General features: G+C 33.7%; 1 protein-coding gene across 2 annotated transcripts in view; it reads right to left on the bottom strand.

Annotated features, from left to right (window-relative positions):
- RNGTT (RNA guanylyltransferase and 5'-phosphatase) overlaps nucleotides 1–20265 on the bottom strand; it is a 117592-nt gene that overhangs the window by 9696 nt on the left and 87631 nt on the right. The window contains exons 13-14 of one of the 2 annotated variants that reach the window (XM_087718766.1): nucleotides 13564–13664; nucleotides 2367–2433 (exon numbers count right to left, since the gene is read on the bottom strand). In XM_087718766.1, coding sequence (XP_087574892.1) covers nucleotides 2367–2433; nucleotides 13564–13664 — 168 coding nt within the window. Of the gene's footprint in view, nucleotides 1–2362; nucleotides 2434–13563; nucleotides 13665–20265 lie in introns of those variants that run through there. The other variant, XR_015697082.1, reaches the window with a different exon arrangement.

Raw genomic sequence — 20265 nt, 5'->3', positions numbered from 1 at the left:
AGGGCCACAGAAAGTAGAACTCTTGCTAACACAATATTAGAGTCTACCATTTGTAATGTTCCTGAAAAATAATGACAAGGCATTTTAAATATATACTTAAAAATCAATGAAAGTGACTTATAAATCCATAGATATAAAATTGGTGTGCTTATCAAGGAGCAAATATAGATTTCAATTCACTGTACATTCGCTTGATGTTAACGGCGGTCTGCCCTGTATATTAAGTGAAATGTCCTATATATATATAGCATATAGAATTAAAATGTCTCATTAAAATGACAATTTCTACATATGAACGAATCATTTAAATCACATCTAAAGTATGGAAAAAATAAACAGGAATCCTTTGAAACTTAGTTATTTACTGTTTCACATAAAACTGAAAAAACCAGGTAATTGAAATAGTTTTCCTCAACTGTGCTTTGCTTCCCAGCAGTTATTCAAGTGTTTTTTTTTTAAATCAAACGAGATTTCAACCCTGGGAACAATTATGCTAAACTGCCAGAAAATGTGTTTGCTTTGTTAAATTGAGCTTCAAAAATATTTCAATTGAACACACATTTGTAATTGCAAGTAAGGCCTATTCTTATATCCAATTCAAAACGCTTATTTTATTACAGCTTATTACGAATATGCTGTCTAAAATGCAACAGCATGACTCTTCCATTTCTAGCCCATAATTTTATGATAATTATATGTAATAGTATGCATGAGCTGGTTTCTGGTCCTAACAAAGACCCAGATTGGAACGATACCAGTTCTCCTTTCCCTATGGTATAATACTTGCCTGCATAGGAACATTCTACAATAAGAAGAGATAGATTTAATCACATGCTCTCAGTTTTATATCTTTTCATCTGGCTGCAGTATACCAAAAGAATAAACATAATCTCCAAAGACTAATTATGATATGTTTTCAGTAGCCAAGGTTGGCAACTATGAAATATGTCTTCTATTAACTATCTCACATTCAAACGTTATTATGGAAATCAACAGTTAAATCCTGCAGATCTGTTATTTCAACATGAAATGATCTGAAAGCAATTTCATTCAGACAAGATTCCAGTCACTTTCCTATAAATTAAATGATCATGCTAGTGTTATATTTTTAAAATGTTGTATTAACTTTGTCTTTGACTTAATCATAGCCAGGTGATCTTGGTATCATTTCAACAGGATTCTCGTTTGGTGTGGAAATTTTCTCTTATAAGATTTGGCACTCCAGATAAAGTTTCCCTTAAAAGATACTCTTCTAATTGCTTTATTAAAGTAGTAAATGATAAAGATTTGGAAACTGTTACAGAAAAATTAAATATTTTCATAACATTGTTAAAAGAATCTGAATGATGAAGAGAGAGAAAAAGAGTATCAAAAACCACCTGATTAATTATGCTCATATCCCTGGAGCATGTGTATAAAGATTTGATCACTTAAAATGGAATATGTACATAGCAAAACAGCTAATAATAATAGGGGATGATACTATTTCAATCTTTCTCAGAGGAAAACACACTATCTGTAAATTTAGAGTCGTTTTTCTCCCTCTCAAAATTTAGGATCATTTCTTAAAATAAAATGTATTGACATCCAGAAGTTAAACATTGCTTATACAATGCATAGCTAAACTATGGGATTCGCTGACAACAGACCAACTGATAACCAGAAATTTAGTCAGTTTTGAAAGAGGATTGGATAAATAAATAAGAGTACTAGGCTATTAATGGTACCAACCTTGATAACTCTTTAGTACACCTAGAACTGAGGCAGCATGTCTTAAATATAAGATGCTAGGAAGCAACAGTGAAAACAGCTATTGTCTTCCTCTTTGTGACAGAATTATTATTCTCTCTACAATAATTACAGCAATAGTAATACCATTTAGGCTTATATACCACCCCATGGTGTTTTACAGCACTCTCTGAGCAGCTTACAATGTTAAAGCATTATTTGCATATTGCTCCCAACAATCTGGGTCCTATTTTACCAACCTCAGAAGGATGGAAGGCTGAATCAACCTTGAACCCTGTCAGGATCAAACTCCAGACTGTTGGCAGAGTTAGCCTGCAATATTGCATTCTAATCACTGTACCACCAGGGCTCCTAATATAGAGATTAATCTGGAATTATTTAATCCTCATGAAAAAGATCAGTATTCGAATACACTAATTCTACCAAATGTCTGAAAAAGAATGGATTTAAGAAAGTAAAGAACATAAAGTGTAAATACGTTATCAAAATGTTTTAAAATAAGTTGATTATTTCTTACAAAGTTGCAGATGCTGAGCATATGAATGATACAACACACACACACACAGCAGCAGCATAATTTTAACGAGGCAAAAACTTATAAAGTTAATTGTCATTACCTTAATTTCTGCAAAAGGTCTATCTAAACTTCCAACATAAAGTAATCCGACGTTCCGTGGGAGAAGCCTAAAAAAAGAAAATGTCTAATTAAAAGCTGTCTTAATATCATCGTGCATGTTTTGATAAGTAAAGTAATCTATCCTGGCCCATATATACTTTATATTTTAGTTAATACACCCAGAACTGAAGTAATAGTATAAAATCTAGTAATATATCGAAGTTCATGCTTGGTATTTTTGTTAGAAGGCAACCTCCAGAAAAGTAATTATTATGCTTATCAAAGCATGAGCTGATTAGGAATGGAGAAAGCTCACATCATTATTTCTATAAAAATGAGTACTTAACCCTCCCCCCAAAAAAGGTTACATGTTTGGAATAAAGATAAAATTCTCACAAGAGTACAACTTTCTAATTTATATGGCACTTTTTAGCTAGTATTAGAATAATTTAGTATCCTAGTATTAGAATATTTTTTCCCTTACCGAAAGATGGAGATTTAACTTTCAAGTTGTTACACTGACTGACTGATAATGATCAATGCATGATTCTAAAAGATCTGTGGAAGAGGTCATGAAGAGATCCAACACAGATTCAAATTTAAGAAAATGGCCAAAGTTCTTTTGTACAGACTTTCCTTGGAGGCTTACTTAGAAACATGCCTATATAGAAACTATCATAGGCATCCCATATTATCTCATAAAGATCCCAATCCTCCAAAGAAAGGCAGCTACTGAAACAGGTAACACATAAATTGCATGTTATGTAAACTACAAAAATTATCCAGATCTTTAGATTTCAAACTTTTATTTAGACTTTTAAGCATCCATAGAAAATTAAAATGGTTGCTGAGTTTATTCCAGACCTGGGCATTTTATGGCCCCCAGGTGACATCTAGCCTTTTAGCTTCCTTCTCTGGCCTTTGTGGATTGCTTTTATTTTGAAGGCAACTGCTATTTTTTCCCCCCAATTGTGTCTGTGTGTGCATGCCCATGCACCTTCACAGCCCTATTGGTTTGGCCCTCTACAACAGTCCCAGTTTTCTTGTGTGGCTCCTTGGAAAAATCTATTGCTCACCCTAGTTTAATGTATCTGTATCCTTGTTGTGGCTAATATAGTATCCCCAATCTATGAAAAGAGCAACACACTTATTTAGCATAAGAAAACAAACATAAAATAGTCCATGATAGTTGCTTTTGCTATTAGATAGGCTTCTGTAGATTATACAAGAACATTTTAATTAGTTTTCTCTTGTTTTGGTTGTTTTAAATATTGTTTTACACAGGTTATAAAAGAGGTTTTTTCCAAATCATTTTCTCTCATGAAATCCAGAAAAAAATGTGTTTTTAACTAATGGAGCACCAAAACTCATAAATCCAATTTAAGATTCTTAATTGAAATTAATCAAAATGTAAATATGGAAAAGTAGGAAATTGGCAGACAAAACTGCAGTTCTCAAGATTTCAAAATCAATTGCAACTTCATGAGCCATATTTCCTGAAAGGCAAAATTTTTGTTAAGCAACATTTACAAAACTTTTTTTTACTTATCAATGCAAAACACAATGCTAAAATGTAATTGGAAAAATAAAATGTTAGTTATAATTATGGTTTTCTTTTAGTTAAGGACTCTGGGGATGAGCATCAAAAGTGAAAGGTGCTAACATTTTAGGATAATAAATATGAAATCATTATCACAACTTGCTAGGAAAGTTGCTACTTATTTAAATGAAGGCATATGCATTAATGGAGATGTGCTGGTGCAGTGGTTAGAATGCTGTATTGCAACTAACTCTGCCCACCACCAGGAGTTCATTCCTGAGCGGCTCAGGATTGCCTCAGCCTTCCATTCTTCTGAGATTGGCAAAATGAGGACACAAATTATTGGGAGCAATATATTGGAATTTGTAGTACTATAAAGCACTATAAATCTAAGTACTATTGCTATTCAAAGAGAAAACTGTACATGAATTATAATTAATATTCAGAAAGCTATCCTTTAGACATATCAAGGCTTCAAGTAGAATATGTCATCCCCTTAATTTCAACATAGGAAGGGCATTGCTTTGATGAGAAGCAAATATTTGTATATAGGACTATGCTGCCCTAAATCAGTTCTCATTGTTTGAAATATAAATCGGCTATAGTGAGAATTGAATCAACTGTATGGAGGGTTATTGCTTTTTCACACTGGAACATTATATTTTGGGAAAATATGATATGATATAAATGGAACAAGCACCAACTCTAGTGTTCTTTGCTTTCATATCGTATTTCCTTAATGTACCATTAGGACTCAGATTAAGTTTCACTGATAATATTTAAGGGAAAGATATGCAAACATTAAGAAAATCCATAAAGGAGTAAGTATATTTTCATAGAACTTTGTATAAGTCAGAGTTAAAAGGTCATATTCTTTCTCATATATAAGTATTATTAATATAAGTATTATTAAGAGTAATACAAATGAAAAAAGACAGCTTTTTTGTTTTGTATTGTATTTTTTTTGTTGATTGTGTATTTTAACCTTGGAAATAATAGCATAATAATAATAACAGCATAATAAATAGCGCCACATGCCTTTACTTTCACCTGACAGTTTCATTATAGTGTGTTGAATACTTTGTCCATCCTATTTATAAATTATTCAAAGAATTGATCTTCTCTCATTCCTTAGGGAGATTATTATTTCATCTAACAGCCACTGTTAGAATCTTTCCATTTTGGTGAAGTCTCAATTCCCCCTTCCATTTCATCCCCATGCAAGAAACTTTTGTCCTCAACAAAATATGTACAGGAAATATGAGAATAATCCATAGTTTCTCCACAGTAATTTTTTCATGTTTCTTGGTCTGGCAGTTTTTAATTCTTATACTGATTTTAATTCACAAATCATATAAATTGTTTTAATTCTGTCAAAAGTTTGACAGACTAAAGCAAATGTTTTTCAGATTGCTGAAATCTGCAAAAGAATGAAGGATGACAGCAATGTATTTCTACAAGAACGGAACTATTAAATAATCTCTATTATTAAATAATTGCATCATCTGGCTATTTTAAAAGTATATTTTCTCTTGTTCTCTTTAAGCAATACTTCTGTTATCTGAAGACTTGATCTGATTAATATTGTAGTTGATTTTTTTTTATCCTGATCTCTTACCTTCTGAGCAGGAAGAGATCAAAATAAGGAAGGAAAAACTATCTAATACTGGATGTAAAATTGAAATGATAAATGTAGCTTTTTAATCTGTAAAGCTATCCTCTGTGTGTATAAGTGGAACATCTACTGTTCCATCCTTATCTTTTGAACAAGTTAAACTGCTACTTTAAAGAATTGCAGTGTTGATATACAACCAGCAGCTCATATAAATGATAGCATGTTGTTAATCTAATTAGCTGCAGGATGTTATTTCTGTATCCCTGGGCTCCAGTCCATTTTATCCAGTGTTCATTTGTTATTTTGGAACATCACTCTTACATAAGGGAATGAAAAAAAACAGGATAGACTAGAAAACAAAAAGCTCAATAACAAATGCCAGTAGAGAAGCCCAATTCAATCCCATTAGAGCAGAAACATTATTCTTGAAGTAAACATTTAAATACAAAGTCGACCAATCCTTCACTTAAAATATCTATAAACCCTGACTGGTCTACACATTTTAGCAAGGTCAAGCATTAACTATGTCACTTTCACAAGATAGATAGATAGATAGATAGATAGATAGATAGATAGATAGATAGATAGATAGATAGAGATAGAGTAGAGAGAGAGAGAGAGAGATAAAGATAGACAGATAGATAGATAAAGATAGATAGATGATATAGATAGATAGATAGATAGATAGATAGATAGATAGATAGATGATAGATAGATAGATAGATAGATAGATAGATAGATAGATAGATAGATAGATAAGATAGATAGATAGATAGATAGATAGATAGATAGATAGAGATAGATAGATAGATAGATAGATAGATCGACAGACAGACAGACAGACAAGATAGATAGATAGATAGATAGATAGATAGATAGATAGATAGATAGACAGACAGACAGACAGACAGATGATATATACAGACACACACACACACACACACTATATATATGTGTGTGTGTGTGTGTGTGTTTTTATTTGTGCTGATATATATATATATATATATATCATATATCATATCTATCTATCTATCTATCTATCTATCTATCTATCTATCTATCTATCTATCTATCTATCTATCTATCTATATATATATATATATATATATATATATATATATATATGTATGTATATTATGTTGATGCAAACCTCAATAATCTACTAGTTCAAATGTTAATTTAAATGATTTGGGGATATTTGCAAAGATGGAAAACTTTATTCAAGTTAGCTTGACTAAAGGACTTCCATTAATCATCAGATTTTATTATGAATTAGGCACATGACCAAATGCCTGCTGATGCTACACAGCATGCAAACACTGCAATATTAAATTTAAATATTGGTCATATGAACAATAAGCAACAATAGCCCAGGTAGTTCTCAACTTACGATGGCAACTGGGGTCAGAATTTCTGTTACTAAATGTTAATGGACTCCCATGTTAGGCTAGGCAATTTCTAAGGCAACAATCAAGTCAGTAGGGAAGCCAGCAGGAAGTTGAAGTCTCAGGTGGCTTGTAGCAATAGCAATAGCAGTTAGACTTATATACCGCTTCATAGGGCTTTCAGCCCTCTCTAAGCGGTTTACAGAGTCAGCATATCGCCCCCAACAATCCGGGTCCTCATTTTACCCACCTCGGAAGGATGGAAGGCTGAGTCAACCTTGAGCCGGTGAGATTTGAACCGCCGAACTGCAGCTAACAGTCAGCTGAAGTGGCCTGCAGTACTGCACCCTAACCACTGCGCCACCTCGGCTCTTGTAAACAGGCTAGCAGGCAGATAAGTAAATTGCCAGGTGTAGGATGGCATGAAGTGCGAAGGAGGCACAGCAAAGCTTGGGGAGAATGTGAAAATGGCTGATGCAGTACAAGGGCAGAAGAGCTGGGGAAAGGTGCGCAATTAGGGGAAATTTACCCCAGTGAATTTTGATCTTTCCTGCCAGCTTCCCCACCGACTTTCTGGGGAAGCCAGCAGGGAAGTTCGTAAATGGCAATCATGTTATCAAGGGGCACTGCAAGCCATTTGCCAAGTGGTCACGATACCATGATCTTAGGTTTATTGGCACGACCAAAACTCTGAAGACTAATCATTCCCGCCATTTGTTTAGTGCCATCACAACTTTGAACAGTGGCTCAACGAATGGTTGTGTCAAGGGTTATATGTGTAGTCAAAAGAATGACAGCTAGAACACACCATTAAAGTATAATATCTTGCTTCAAGATTTACAGATTAGAAGTCCATATTTAAGTAACATTTATCTAGCTAATATATATCAAATGTAGCATGACTTTATTCTAGAAATCCACTTCAGCTGCTGTAAATTAAAGAACTCAAGATTAAAAAAAAACAATTGTGTGCATAAACATGCATAAAACAACCCTACTATGTAAAACAGACCCCATCTGGAAATATTTTGATGAAATTCAACAACTTGTACTTGAGAACAAGAGAAGAAAGCATGAAAATGCAATAGTGCCACAAAATATAAGATTTGTTTGCCCAAATGAAGCATCATTGTGAGAACTGCTGCTCCAGCTGTAAAGCTCTGAAAGGAGCATGAGTACTAAAATATAATTCAATTTTAATGGCAATTCATCTAAAAATAATCAATATTACTAAATCTATATGCCAAATGAATCTTCTAGAAATGAAATTTACATCTCACTGTCAAAGGTGTCATCAAACAAATGCACTTTTAACTAGAAACGGTAATAGGATCTTCCAGAACAGTAACTAAAATCATGATTTAAATCATTAAATTTGAATCTTCCCTACTAACATTTTAAATCAAATCTACCCTGGTTTCCAAGCAACTATCCATAAGAACTTGTACAAATGTCCTCCCCTTTCCCATGTTAAATGGGTTGTTTTTAATTCTTGGTTAATGGGGATTTAAAACTAATTTTTGCCTTTTTGAGGCAAAAAGCTTAAAACTAGGACTTGAATCTTCTAAATTAACAAATATTTGCCAAAATAGACATGGTATTAGCAAAATTTATCTTGATGCTTTCTTCCACTATTCTATGAAATACTTGAACTTCTTAAAATGTATGCATAGACACAAAAAGCTGGTGCCTGATAAATGATTATTCAATTGGCCTCATATTGACCTAACTTTATTTAAGGACATTTATACAACTTAAAATAATTCTTCTTTAAAATGTAGTACAGTTGTCTTGTATATTCAAGTCTCATCATAAAAACATAACTTGCACCGAAAGACTGGAAACATTTTTCTAGTGTTTAGTTTTATATTCAGTTTAGTTCTCTCTTTATGCATTCCATCACCAAGAAGAAGGACTATAAAATCATTTAAGGTATTCAATATTGTAATGTATTCCAACTCAATAAACATATTGAATACCTCAAAGTTGTTGGTTGTATTGTTGTTACCGTCTACTGTGCTAAAGAGAGTTGGAAGTTGGAGCATTTTTCTTTTTGTCCCGTTATACTAGATCCCTTCTCCCCCCCCTCTCTTTTACTTTTACATGTCTTTTTTCTTTGTATTTTATACTTTGATAGACTAATAAAAAGTTAAATCTTAAAAATTCAATAAATATATTGAAACATAGTTTTTTCACAGTTTAAACTATGTAGAAGTATATTTGTCCATTTCTATATAAATTCAATGTCTTCATATTGTATCTACTGGTCTATTAGAGGAAGTATATTTTAAAAACAAACCAAAACCATCTTTTTTTAATCATGAAGATAATTCTTATTATCACAGGTAATAACAACTTTGTGGTAAATGTAAAATCACAGCAATCAACGCAGAATCTGGTTTTATTTATATGTTACAGCTGAGAGGAAAGAGTTATTATGGAGGAACTACAATACATAATTACATATAATGTCAAAAACTATTCTAAAGCAAAGTAATAGGGGGAAAACAGAATAGAAGCTTCTAATTAAAGAAATACTCCAGGCAACGGCAAACAGGAAAACAATGGAGGTAATGTGAAAAACAAAATAGAGAATGCATAGATTAAGGAAGACAAAAGCCATGAAGAATAACCCATTTCTTTGTAGCTAAGGATTGGTTAGAAAAAGGAAGGGGAGGAGGCAAGGATGCTCTACATTTAATATTCAACTTATTTATTTATTGATCTCAAAGATTCAATAAAATGGGGAAATGTCCCAAATGGCACAAAGTTTCATTGTCCTGTCTTGAAAACTGAAGCATGTATAGATAAGATTCTTAAATTCAATTTAATCAATCAGTGTCCAATAGCTTTTCTAGTGAAATCCACTTCCTGATTTATTTGCAGTAATACAATTTTGTAACACTGGTAAGCTTTATAATAAAATATTGTAAAGTTCTGACAAAACTAAGCCATGTCAAATCTGTTGATAACATCCAATATTTATCAATGTCATGAAATGGTATATTTCCCACTGCAAAGATTACTCAGCTGTGATAGTTTCATCTTCTGGTAAATCATAACACACATCAAAGCTTCATTTTTAAACAAAGCCAAACAAAAACAAAAAAACAGCACTACAGCAATTTGTGCCTTTTTTCTATTTTTTTTTAAAGGAGGGGGAAAGAAGATAGAACAAGAAAAATATAAGGTAGTGTGGTAACAGTTGTATGGATAGTCCATATGACTGGATGGGTGCATTGTAATTCATTAGAACCTGGTATACAAAGGTCATGAATTGCAAATACGAAATATCATATCACATAATACCATATTAAGGTCTGAACTGATATTAATAGTAAACAGAACATCAGAAGTAGAATAAAGTCCTGACTGGAACAAGACATAATGGATGTATGAATAAAAATAGTTATCAAAATTTGTAGTTAATATAAACTGCATTAATGAACAGCCTAACCAACCCAATATTCCCTATTAATCTATTAAATCAAGTATGTATTGTATTGAATACTTTTCCATGGATGAATAGATTGCCATGAGTAGCATATTTTTTCTTTTAAAATTTTGTAGCTTTAATTTTAAAAGTGACATTTTCATAGATTAAATATAAAAAAAAATCATCTGGTTATTATTTTTCCTATTTATTTGACCTACTCTCAAGACTAAGCCATTAACAAGGCTCTTGTGTGCTTTTAATAAGTTGGAGCAATCTATCTTTTCTGAAATTTTGCAAATCCAAAATTATTTGTAAGATCTGTGATGAAGTTAATACCTGCTAATAGAAATAAGTGTCTTGGAGTGTAGTTTGATCTATATATTATAGAAAGGATATATTCTTCAGCCAAAATATATAAATTCCAGTCCTCTATTGGGTTTCTTTCTTTAAGTGGCAATACAATAATACCAACTGCAAAGCAGTATCAAGCATAATGTAATAATGTTCAGTTAACAGAAGAGCAGATTGTTTTGTAGCAGGATGAGATGTCCTGCTTGGGTCAGAGTTGTAAATTAGTCTCAAGGTTATATCTTTGCCTATTTGCCAGTTCCATGCAAAGTGTCACACAGACACTAGAAGCTTCCTGCCTAATTAATACAACTGACAGAAGGGATGTCTGCCTTTGGGGGAAAATATATAAAATTGACAGAACTGTTAGGTAATGGGGGGAGGTTGTGTTTGTGCTGCGTGAGTCAGAGGAGGAATCTGTAGTTGAGGACTAGCAAGAGCAAGATGATCAGAAAGAGCAATTGGCAGGGCAATCTGGCTGGAGAAAAGGACAGCAGGGTTTGCAAGGACAGATCAGAAGTCAGCAAGGACTTTGACAAAGGTACTACAATTCCAAGAAATTCAGAAAAGAGTTGTCTTCCCTTTTCCCATTCTCTTCTCTAGGCTTAATGGCAGTCCACGAAATGAAAATAATGAGGCTTTGTAGCAGAGTAAGCATAGTTGTGCTAAGAAAACATGAATCAAAGAGAAAGGAATAAGATTCTTAAGATATTAAAATGCTCGGTAAAGAAATGTCTTTATGAAAATGTTTGTACAATCTATTAAGCAAAGGGGGAGGCAAGCTGGAAGGGGTTAGAGAGAATAAGCACCATTTATTTACTTGAAAAGCAGTATAACACATAATTACATAATAACCCTGACTGCTCTTTAGAAGGCCAGATCCTGAAGATGAAACTCAAATACTTTGGCCACCTAATGAGAAGGAAGGACTCACTGGAGAAGAGCCTAATGCTAGGAACGACTGAGGACAAAAGAAGAAGGGGACGACAGAGAATGAGGTGGCTGGATGGAGTCACCAAAGCAGTTGGTGTGAGCTTAAATAGACTCCCGGGGATGGTCGAGGACAGGAAGGCCTGAAGGAAGGTTGTCCATGGGGTTGCGATGGATCGAACACGACTTCGTGACTAACAACAACAACAATTTCGAGTAAAGTTTGTGCATATGGTGTCTGTGCCTGTCTGTCTAGAAAATTCCTAACATTTTCTCAACCTTTGACATTCCTGTTATCAAAAGGTACAGATTTCTCTGTACCTTTTTCGGTCTTTTGACATGTTTCTATTTTAAAACCATTATAGAAAAAATGTATTCCAAATGAAGAGTTCTGCAAAGTCTGAACGTCCTCTTCCACAAACTTTTACAATGATAGGAAGACTTGTGCCTTTGTCTTCAGTACTTTCACTCCCTTTCCTTGTTCTTTATGCTTACTTTTAAGCTACAATCTTCTTAGCATAAATGCTTCTCTCATTGTTTAAAAAAAATCATTTATAAAGATGGTTCTACAATCTCGTAGAATCAACGTAACAATGTTTCCTCAACAATGTGTCATTTATAACACAGGAATAGCACAACTATTAAAATACTGAATGCCTTCTTATAGCCTTTCATACTTTTAACATCAAGCAGGAAAAACCTGGATAGTATTGTTAAAGCATAAATAATGGGAAACTGCTAAAACCTACACTTTTTTGTTAGTTGGCCAATGCAAACTGTCCCATTTGAAGTTCTTAGGAGAAAATACACCTATAAGAAAGTACATGAATTATAAGATGGCAATGAACTGCACTGCTTTTCAAGCATACCTCTCCTTACTATCAATTTCAAAATTGTTGAAACTAATCCTCTTAATGTGAAAGTCTGAGCTACAGTCATTCATATCAGTTTGATTGATTCCAAGTTCATAAAGCTGCCTTTAAAGCACAGTGATGATGCTAATTAAAAACCCAATAAGAAACAGAAGTAGCATCAAAAAGATTTAAATTTATGAATTTAACCTTCAATTTTTCAATAGTACGATTGGCCATGATCAAAGGAAAATATATGTAATACAAATTGTACACTTCTGCTCATACAATGGGATTCGCCAGAGCATATTTGAAAAGGGATAGGGAAATCAAACTGATGCTAAATGCAATTTAGTGACTGAATGCTATGCCCTCTATGCAATATCTATGGACAACTTCAACAAATTTACAAGTCCGATAGAAAAACATCCAAAACTAAAAGAAGAAAATAGAATAAATAATTGTTTATAGATTTATATACAAGCATTGCAAGGGAGCTTGTTGGATTATGATTTATCAATACTGCATTTTAGGTATTTTTAAGAAGTTTGAGAAAGCAGGTAGCCTTCAAGTTATGACCACTCGTTCAGCCACCATTCGAAGTTATAATGATGCTGAACAAGATGGACTTACAACCAGTGTTCCAAGTTCTGGCTGTTACAGCATCCCCCCAAGATCTGGGCATTTGATGAAAAGTTACTTGGTTATTTTACATCAGTATCTGGTATTGAGTTAATTACTTTCCATCTCTTTACATTGGAGTTTTTATGGGATGCATAGTATTTGATCCATCTGTTTCCTACCAAGCAACAGAATGTTTTAAAAATTGTACCTATATGAAAAAAAGGGAAAATTGAGATACCATGTGAATTTCTCCGAGTCTCTCTCTGCCCAGCCTTTTTATTTCTCTTCAGCTTCCTTCTCAAACAATTGCCTTCATCTATCGTTCCTGTGTTGGTCTGGGCTTCTGAATCCAGAATGATTACTTTGTCTGATAAATCTCTTCTTATGCTAATCAATTTTGCCTGTAGCTTTTATCTTTTTACCAGCAGCTCATTTCTGATAAAAAGTTCCTCATGCAAGACATACATACCCTTCTCCAACAACTCTTGCAAGTTTCAGACGAAAATCCACTGAATTTAGACTGGGTGGCTTCCATTTCAAAATGTCATCACACCGTCCAGGCTTGTATTTCTTAAAAATGAAAAATTAAAGAAAGTTTATTTGTTTGCTTACAAGCCAGCATTAACAACCTGTTAAATATTTGAGGAAGAATAGTTATAAAGTCATTATCATCCTTTCTGAAGATGTATAACATAGAAAGCATTGCAATTACAGTATTTTTCGGAGTATAAGTTGCACCTTTTTCCCTCAAAAAATAAGGTGAAAATCTGGGTGCATCTTACACATTGAATACAGCATTTTTGTCTTCCTGAACCCCCACTCCCCCCACAGCCCCCAGGAGCACTCTACAAGCCTCCTAAAGGCTATGCATGCCTTTTTTGTTTTGACAAAAAACAGTCCCGTTTTCGTGAAAAACAGGCTGATTTGAAAGGTCTGCAGAGTGCAAAAACTTTTTTAAAAAATTTGCCTCTTCAAAATCTTGGTGTGTCTTATACTTTGGTGCATCTTATACTCCGAAAAATAAAGTAGTAACCAAAATAAGTTTATTAAGATTCAGTGGTTTAGTGATTAAGGCACTGGCTAGAAACCAGGAGACTATGACTTTTACCAGTAGTTCCACTTTAAGTATGAAAGCTGGTCTGGTGACCTCGAGCCAGTCACTTTCTCTCGGCCCAAAACACCTCACATGTTTGTTATTGTAGAGAAAATAGGAAAAGGAGGAAGTATTAGATAACCAGCTTGAGTTATTTATAAAATAATAAAGGCAGGGTAGTTTTGCTTAAAGAGTTTATTAAAAATCTTGTTTCCATGTGTATAATTCAATATACATTATTCATATTATTCATTTTAATCTTCTGAGGGTATTTATTGGGGAATTCATGTGGGTTGGATATAGTGAAGTGAGAATATTCCCCACCTTTTTCAATTCAATTCCGACTTTCAATTCCAGACAGTAATCAGACTTTGATTTTTCAAGTGTCAGGTTGATTGATAATTCATGAATGAGAATGCTAGTACTATATTTAAGTCTATGTGGCAGACATCCCAAAGTAGCAAATTAAAGAGAAGAAACCTAATATTGACCTGGAAGAAATTCCACATAGTTTTAGGAAGGTAAACACAATCATTATAATGTTGGGCAACAATACCGTTAGACATATTGAAAGTCACTGAAGTCAATGGGTTTAAGCCATTGATTCAATTGTGCATAAAAAGCTGTTTAATATTGTAGGTGCTTGAATCATATGGTTTTCATTGTATCTAATTTCCTTTTTTCTGCACTATTAAATAAATACATAAAGATAGTAAAAAAAGAATAGACTTTCTCACAATACTAAAATCCAGGGTTATCTGGTAAAAATCAACATGATTAACTGCCCTAGACAAAATTATCTTTGATGAAGCAATCTTTTATACTTGTTAAGAGTGTTAATTAAATTAAGTATGTGTGTTTACAAATGCTTAAACTGTAATATTATAACATAGATATTTTATTTCTTATATCTATTGCCCCAGAATTCTGTATTGTCTGCATCTCCTGCATTTGATGTCTCTTAAATCTACTGTTTATCATTCTTTCAGTCACAAGCAAATTCTCCTTAGACAGAATAATATTTCAGAGGGCAAATGAAGTTGTCTGTATTCCTTGATCATAGCTGGCTTCATAAATGTATCAAACAGATGTCACAAAAATCTGGTCTATTATTATTTCTGTTCTGCCATCAAGTTTATAGTGATATGTTGCCCACAGCTTCTTCCTTACTTTTGTCTTTAGTGTTCTGTCACTCCACCCAGGTGCAGATATGATCTTTAATTAGATTTTTTGTATAAACTTTTAATTCAGTGGAGCTGGCTGTCTCAAAAGAAATAAACGATGCCCTTGTATGTTCCATTATACTGTATTTGATTATTCCTATTATGGCAAGCACATTGCTGTCTGGTAGAATTTTTAAGGTATAGATTGAGGACAATCGTTTTATCTGCATGCATTATTATTTCTCTGGGCAATCAACAACCTTTTTGTAAGGCAGGCCTCTACATAATTGGCTTCTCTCTCAAAGCACAATCTCTTAAGGCTACACTTCAGATGACCTAACACTGAATAAAACCTTACAAGGAGTAGTTTCAACCAGAGACTCCAGTTATTAGATGGAATTCTAATAACTGAATAGTTGTAAGAGTTAATGTTGTGACAGCAATAGTTATATATTCTGAAATATGCCAGTAGATGAAAATCTTCTATCTAGACACTTATTGAAGAAATCTTTGACTTGACAAGATCACAATGATTAGTAACCATATTCCTGCAAGGAGGGCTAAAATAGCTACAGATTTTTCATACATTTTTAATGAACACCCATTTTCTCAGCATGTAGAAAAAATACTTGATACCTTCTAAGTCCAATGCAATACATTGCATGCCAGTGTTTCCTGTCACAGGCCCCGATTCCAACCTGATTTTAATTGATCACAACAATGCCATATAAAGCACTAACAATGTAGCCCAGCCCTTTGCAGAAAGACAATAAATAACTTAATGCATACAATACAGGGAGGTATCACAGGCACTGATAATATGGATATATATTAAAGGATTAAGCTGGTCTAGTTCATCAGGAATGAAATATTAAAATTCAACACATTGTTACATTTAACAGCTAGTCAAATACATACTTTAATGGTATCGGTTACTTAATCATTATTGTAATATGGTCAGAAAGCAGGGAGGGAGGGAGGGAGGGAGGGAGGGAGGGAGGGAAGGAAGGAAGGAAGGAAGGAAGGAAGGAAGGAAGGAAGGAAGGAAGGAAGGAAGGAAGAAAAATTATTTATTGTTAGCTATAGTACAGAAAAAATAAAACAAAACCATAAATGAAATGTTTCATAATGAGTTCAGTGGAGAATAAACTGCATCTTCTATATTTTTATTATTGTTGTTCTCCAGTTTCTGGTAACAGCAAGATACAAAACAGCCACCCTTTACTTTTTCACACATTTATCCACCTCTTTCACAAGTCTTTTCTTATTTGTTGCAGGATGAAGAGGCATTGTTTCTTTCAAAAAAATAACTGGATTAAGAATTTCAAAAAGAAAAATGGAAACCTTGATGAGTTGAAATTGGAATTGCTTTATCTCTACCCTCAATCATGCTAAAACTTGTGAAGTTCTTCCTTGAACTATAATAAATGGTAACTCTCAAAAAACTTTATGTGACAAAGATACCTTTTTTTCCTTTTATGTCTTAACCAAGTTTCAGCCTTCAAAGGCTGAGTGTTTAGTTTCATCTTGTTTATTGACAGCCATAAATATTCAAAATCATGATTTAAAATATAGGAGTGTAATTTAAATGTACTTGATTACACAATAATTTTCAAGCGTACCAATTGTATTTCTGTTGTCTGAATTTTTCAAACGGCCCTGCTTTTAAAGATTAGTTTTCCATTGCAAAGAAAACAAATTATGAACATTTGGAAACGGATGCTGAACAATTTTCAGCAAGACATGGGAATGAGCAGCAGACACAACCCTCCATAGAACAGGCTTTCTGGAATGCAGCAGTCTATAGAATATGAACCAACTTCCCAAATTAATTCACATGCTGTGTAATATTTTGCCACATGTCCCGTGTCCTGCTTAATGAATGATAGAAGATTTTATAGACTATATGACAGCAAGTAATTAAAAACAGTCACCTGAATAGCATTATTGTAACACTGCATCGCTTGTTGCTCCACTAAAATACATAATCATAAAAATAAAATAGATCTCCTCAGTTTACCAAGTACATATAAGTTTTTGACTACTATTTACTGCAGGGGAGAAAACAGTTATACTTAGAAATAAATTTAATTTGGCATTCCTCAGTATCAACTTAAAAAAATCTCTTTTGCAGGCCCCTAAAATTCTTCCAAGGAACACCAGGTTTTTCCAGAATTCAATCTGAAGACTAGCTAATCTAACAGACCATTTGCTTTTAAGGAAACAAAACAAAACTGCCAAAGATATATGACTAATAAGACAGATCAGAGCTCATGTTGACATTTCAGTTGTTAAATAAGAATCTTTCGTGCCACAGTTTCTTCCAAAAGCACAATTTCCCCACACTGACACTCATTTCCAGTTATTGGAAACAACTGCTTGCAATTAATTAATATGTAATATGAGCCTGGAGGAGAGGAATGGGCAGCTGAATGCTTCTGTCCATGTAATGAGTTATTAAACTGATCACAATCAATGCAAACCCATTTGAATTGACATAATCATAACTAAGTATCAGAGGCCTTCATCTCTATAAGGCATGGATGCATTTCTGTAATAACTCTAGTACCTGAAAAGATTTATTCCAGATCAGCAGCTAGAAGACAATTAGTGGCAGTTTCCTAACTGCAACATCAAAGTACTGACCACTGATCATTTTTATACATTTTTATTTATTGCTTAATATTTTTTTCATGTCACAGAAAATATGCCAGTTCCTGGGAAATACAAACAGGAGATTGCTCTTATGTTTGTATCTTGCTTTGAAATTTCTCTTACGAGCAACTGGTGCATAAAAGTGGGAATTAATATACAGAATTAACAGATTCTTTACTCTGATCCTACAATGCTTTTATGTTTTTAACAGGTAAAATACATAATGGTGTACTTCAAATATTTCATTCATCTTCTCCTGTGGTGGGCTCTAACCCATATATGTAGGACAGCTATAACAGATGGTGTAGTGGACCTTCATTGACAACTGAATTACTCTCTTAATACCTGCAATAAAAGTTAATTTAGTTTCATATATGCTGGCCTGAGTACAAGCTCTAAAGAAAGGTGGGACAAAAATACAACAAACTAATTACAGAAGATTACAATTTCAGCTGAGTCAATTTAGCAATGCTAAAATTTATCTTCATTGCTTTAACATCACATTGTCTAATACAACTTCAAAACATATAGAAATAAATAAACTCAAAAACAGAATTTCCTTTTCTTCCTGAAATCACTAATGTATTGTCTTATGCTCCAGCCTGATCTAGCTGAAGAAAAATAGCATATTTTTTCCATGGCTGTTTTAGTTGGGAGTAGAGAAAACAATATATGTTGTAATAAATATATACGTGCTTTTTGATATTTTTTGGATAACACTACTTTTTTCGTGGATTTAAACTGTATGGTTTTTTTTCAAATGTTCTAGAATAAAATCACAGAAAGTGAGAGTTTAAAAGGGCCATATCTGCCATTAAGTTAAACCCTATGCACAGTATATAAAAAAGGAGACTCTATGGATTTTACTCTGTTGTTGTTAGTTGCAAAGTCGTGTCCAACCCATCGCGACCCCATGGACAACATTCCTCCAGGCCTTCCTGTCCTCTACCATCCTCTTAAGTCCATTTAAGCTCACGCCAACTGCTTCAGTAACTCCATCCAGCCACCTCATTCTCTGTTGCCCCCTTCTTCTTTACTCCTCTAGCTAGCCATTGCCAACTATAGGGGGTGGTGCTCATCAAGGCCATTGACCCAGCATTGTCCAAAGACATTCCCAAAATCATGTGACCAGCATGATGTCATGGAGCATTGTCATCTTCCCACAGAAGTGGTACCTATTTATCTACTTGCATTTGCATACTTTCGAATTGCTACATTGGCAGGAGCTAGGATGAGGACAGAAGCTCATCCAATCACATGGTGCTCAGGTCTTGAACCTGGGCTGCTGGCTTTCCAGCCAACAAGCGCAGCATCTTAACTACTGAGCTACTGCCCAAAATAGATATCCAAACTCTAGCATTCTGATGAATTTCTGGCTTCTGCCTGAACATTTTCCAAGAAATAGTCCTTAGTTCCTCATTGGGTATTTGGGTCTGTATTGGGTCTAATTTTTTAACATTTAATTGGAATCTGCCTGTAACTTAAATCCTTTATTCCATGTTCTGCAATTTAGAATAAAATAAAATAAAATGTGCCTTTCTTCAATGTGCCATCCTTTCAGATATTTGAAGAATGCTACCATATCCTGCCTCAGTCATCTTTTCTCAAGTCTAAACATACCCAGCTCTTACTGGCTTAGTCAATTTACAATCAAGTACTACTATAAGGTCTTTTTCACAAATACCATTATCAAGACAGTATGTGCAACTTGAAGACAGTATCTTTACAACTTGAAACACAATGAGAATTAACACATTAAGTAATAGTGATGCTTATGTTAAGTGCATACAGGGAGAAATTAATATATTTGGGCAATCTTTGCAATTCACATATGCTCATGTTATTGATCAGCCATTTTATTCATCAACTAACTGAAAATAACATTTGAATCCTATGCTGCATCAACACTCTTAAATCTATATACCTATTTCTAGAATTGTAGGTTTGGCTGCACATTTAACAAGGTAGGGGAAACATACTGAGCAAGGCTTCTTATATTCTTTCCATCTCCTTAATCATATTTCTGCTCTGGCCACATGGCAAGGAAAAGAGAAGACATACAGTAAGGAATCAACAATATTCTTAGTAAATACCCAACTGCCTCTCCTAGAGGGATAAATTGAGAATTTTTTTTACTAGACCTTTCTTCTCTGCAAATCCCAACTACATCAAACAAAGTAAAGATTCAGAAAAGGACAAATAAGATGATTGGAAGATCAGCAATTAAGTCATCTATACAGATTGAAAGGATTGAGAGTGC

The sequence above is a fragment of the Thamnophis sirtalis genome, unplaced genomic scaffold (genome assembly GCF_051295495.1).
Source record: "Thamnophis sirtalis isolate CommonGarterSnake01/CBP01778 unplaced genomic scaffold, rThaSir2_p1.2 scaffold_6, whole genome shotgun sequence".
Lineage (NCBI taxonomy): Eukaryota > Metazoa > Chordata > Lepidosauria > Squamata > Natricidae > Thamnophis > Thamnophis sirtalis.
Note: the sequence above shows the minus strand (reverse complement) of the source record. Positions and strands in the feature narration are given on the sequence as shown.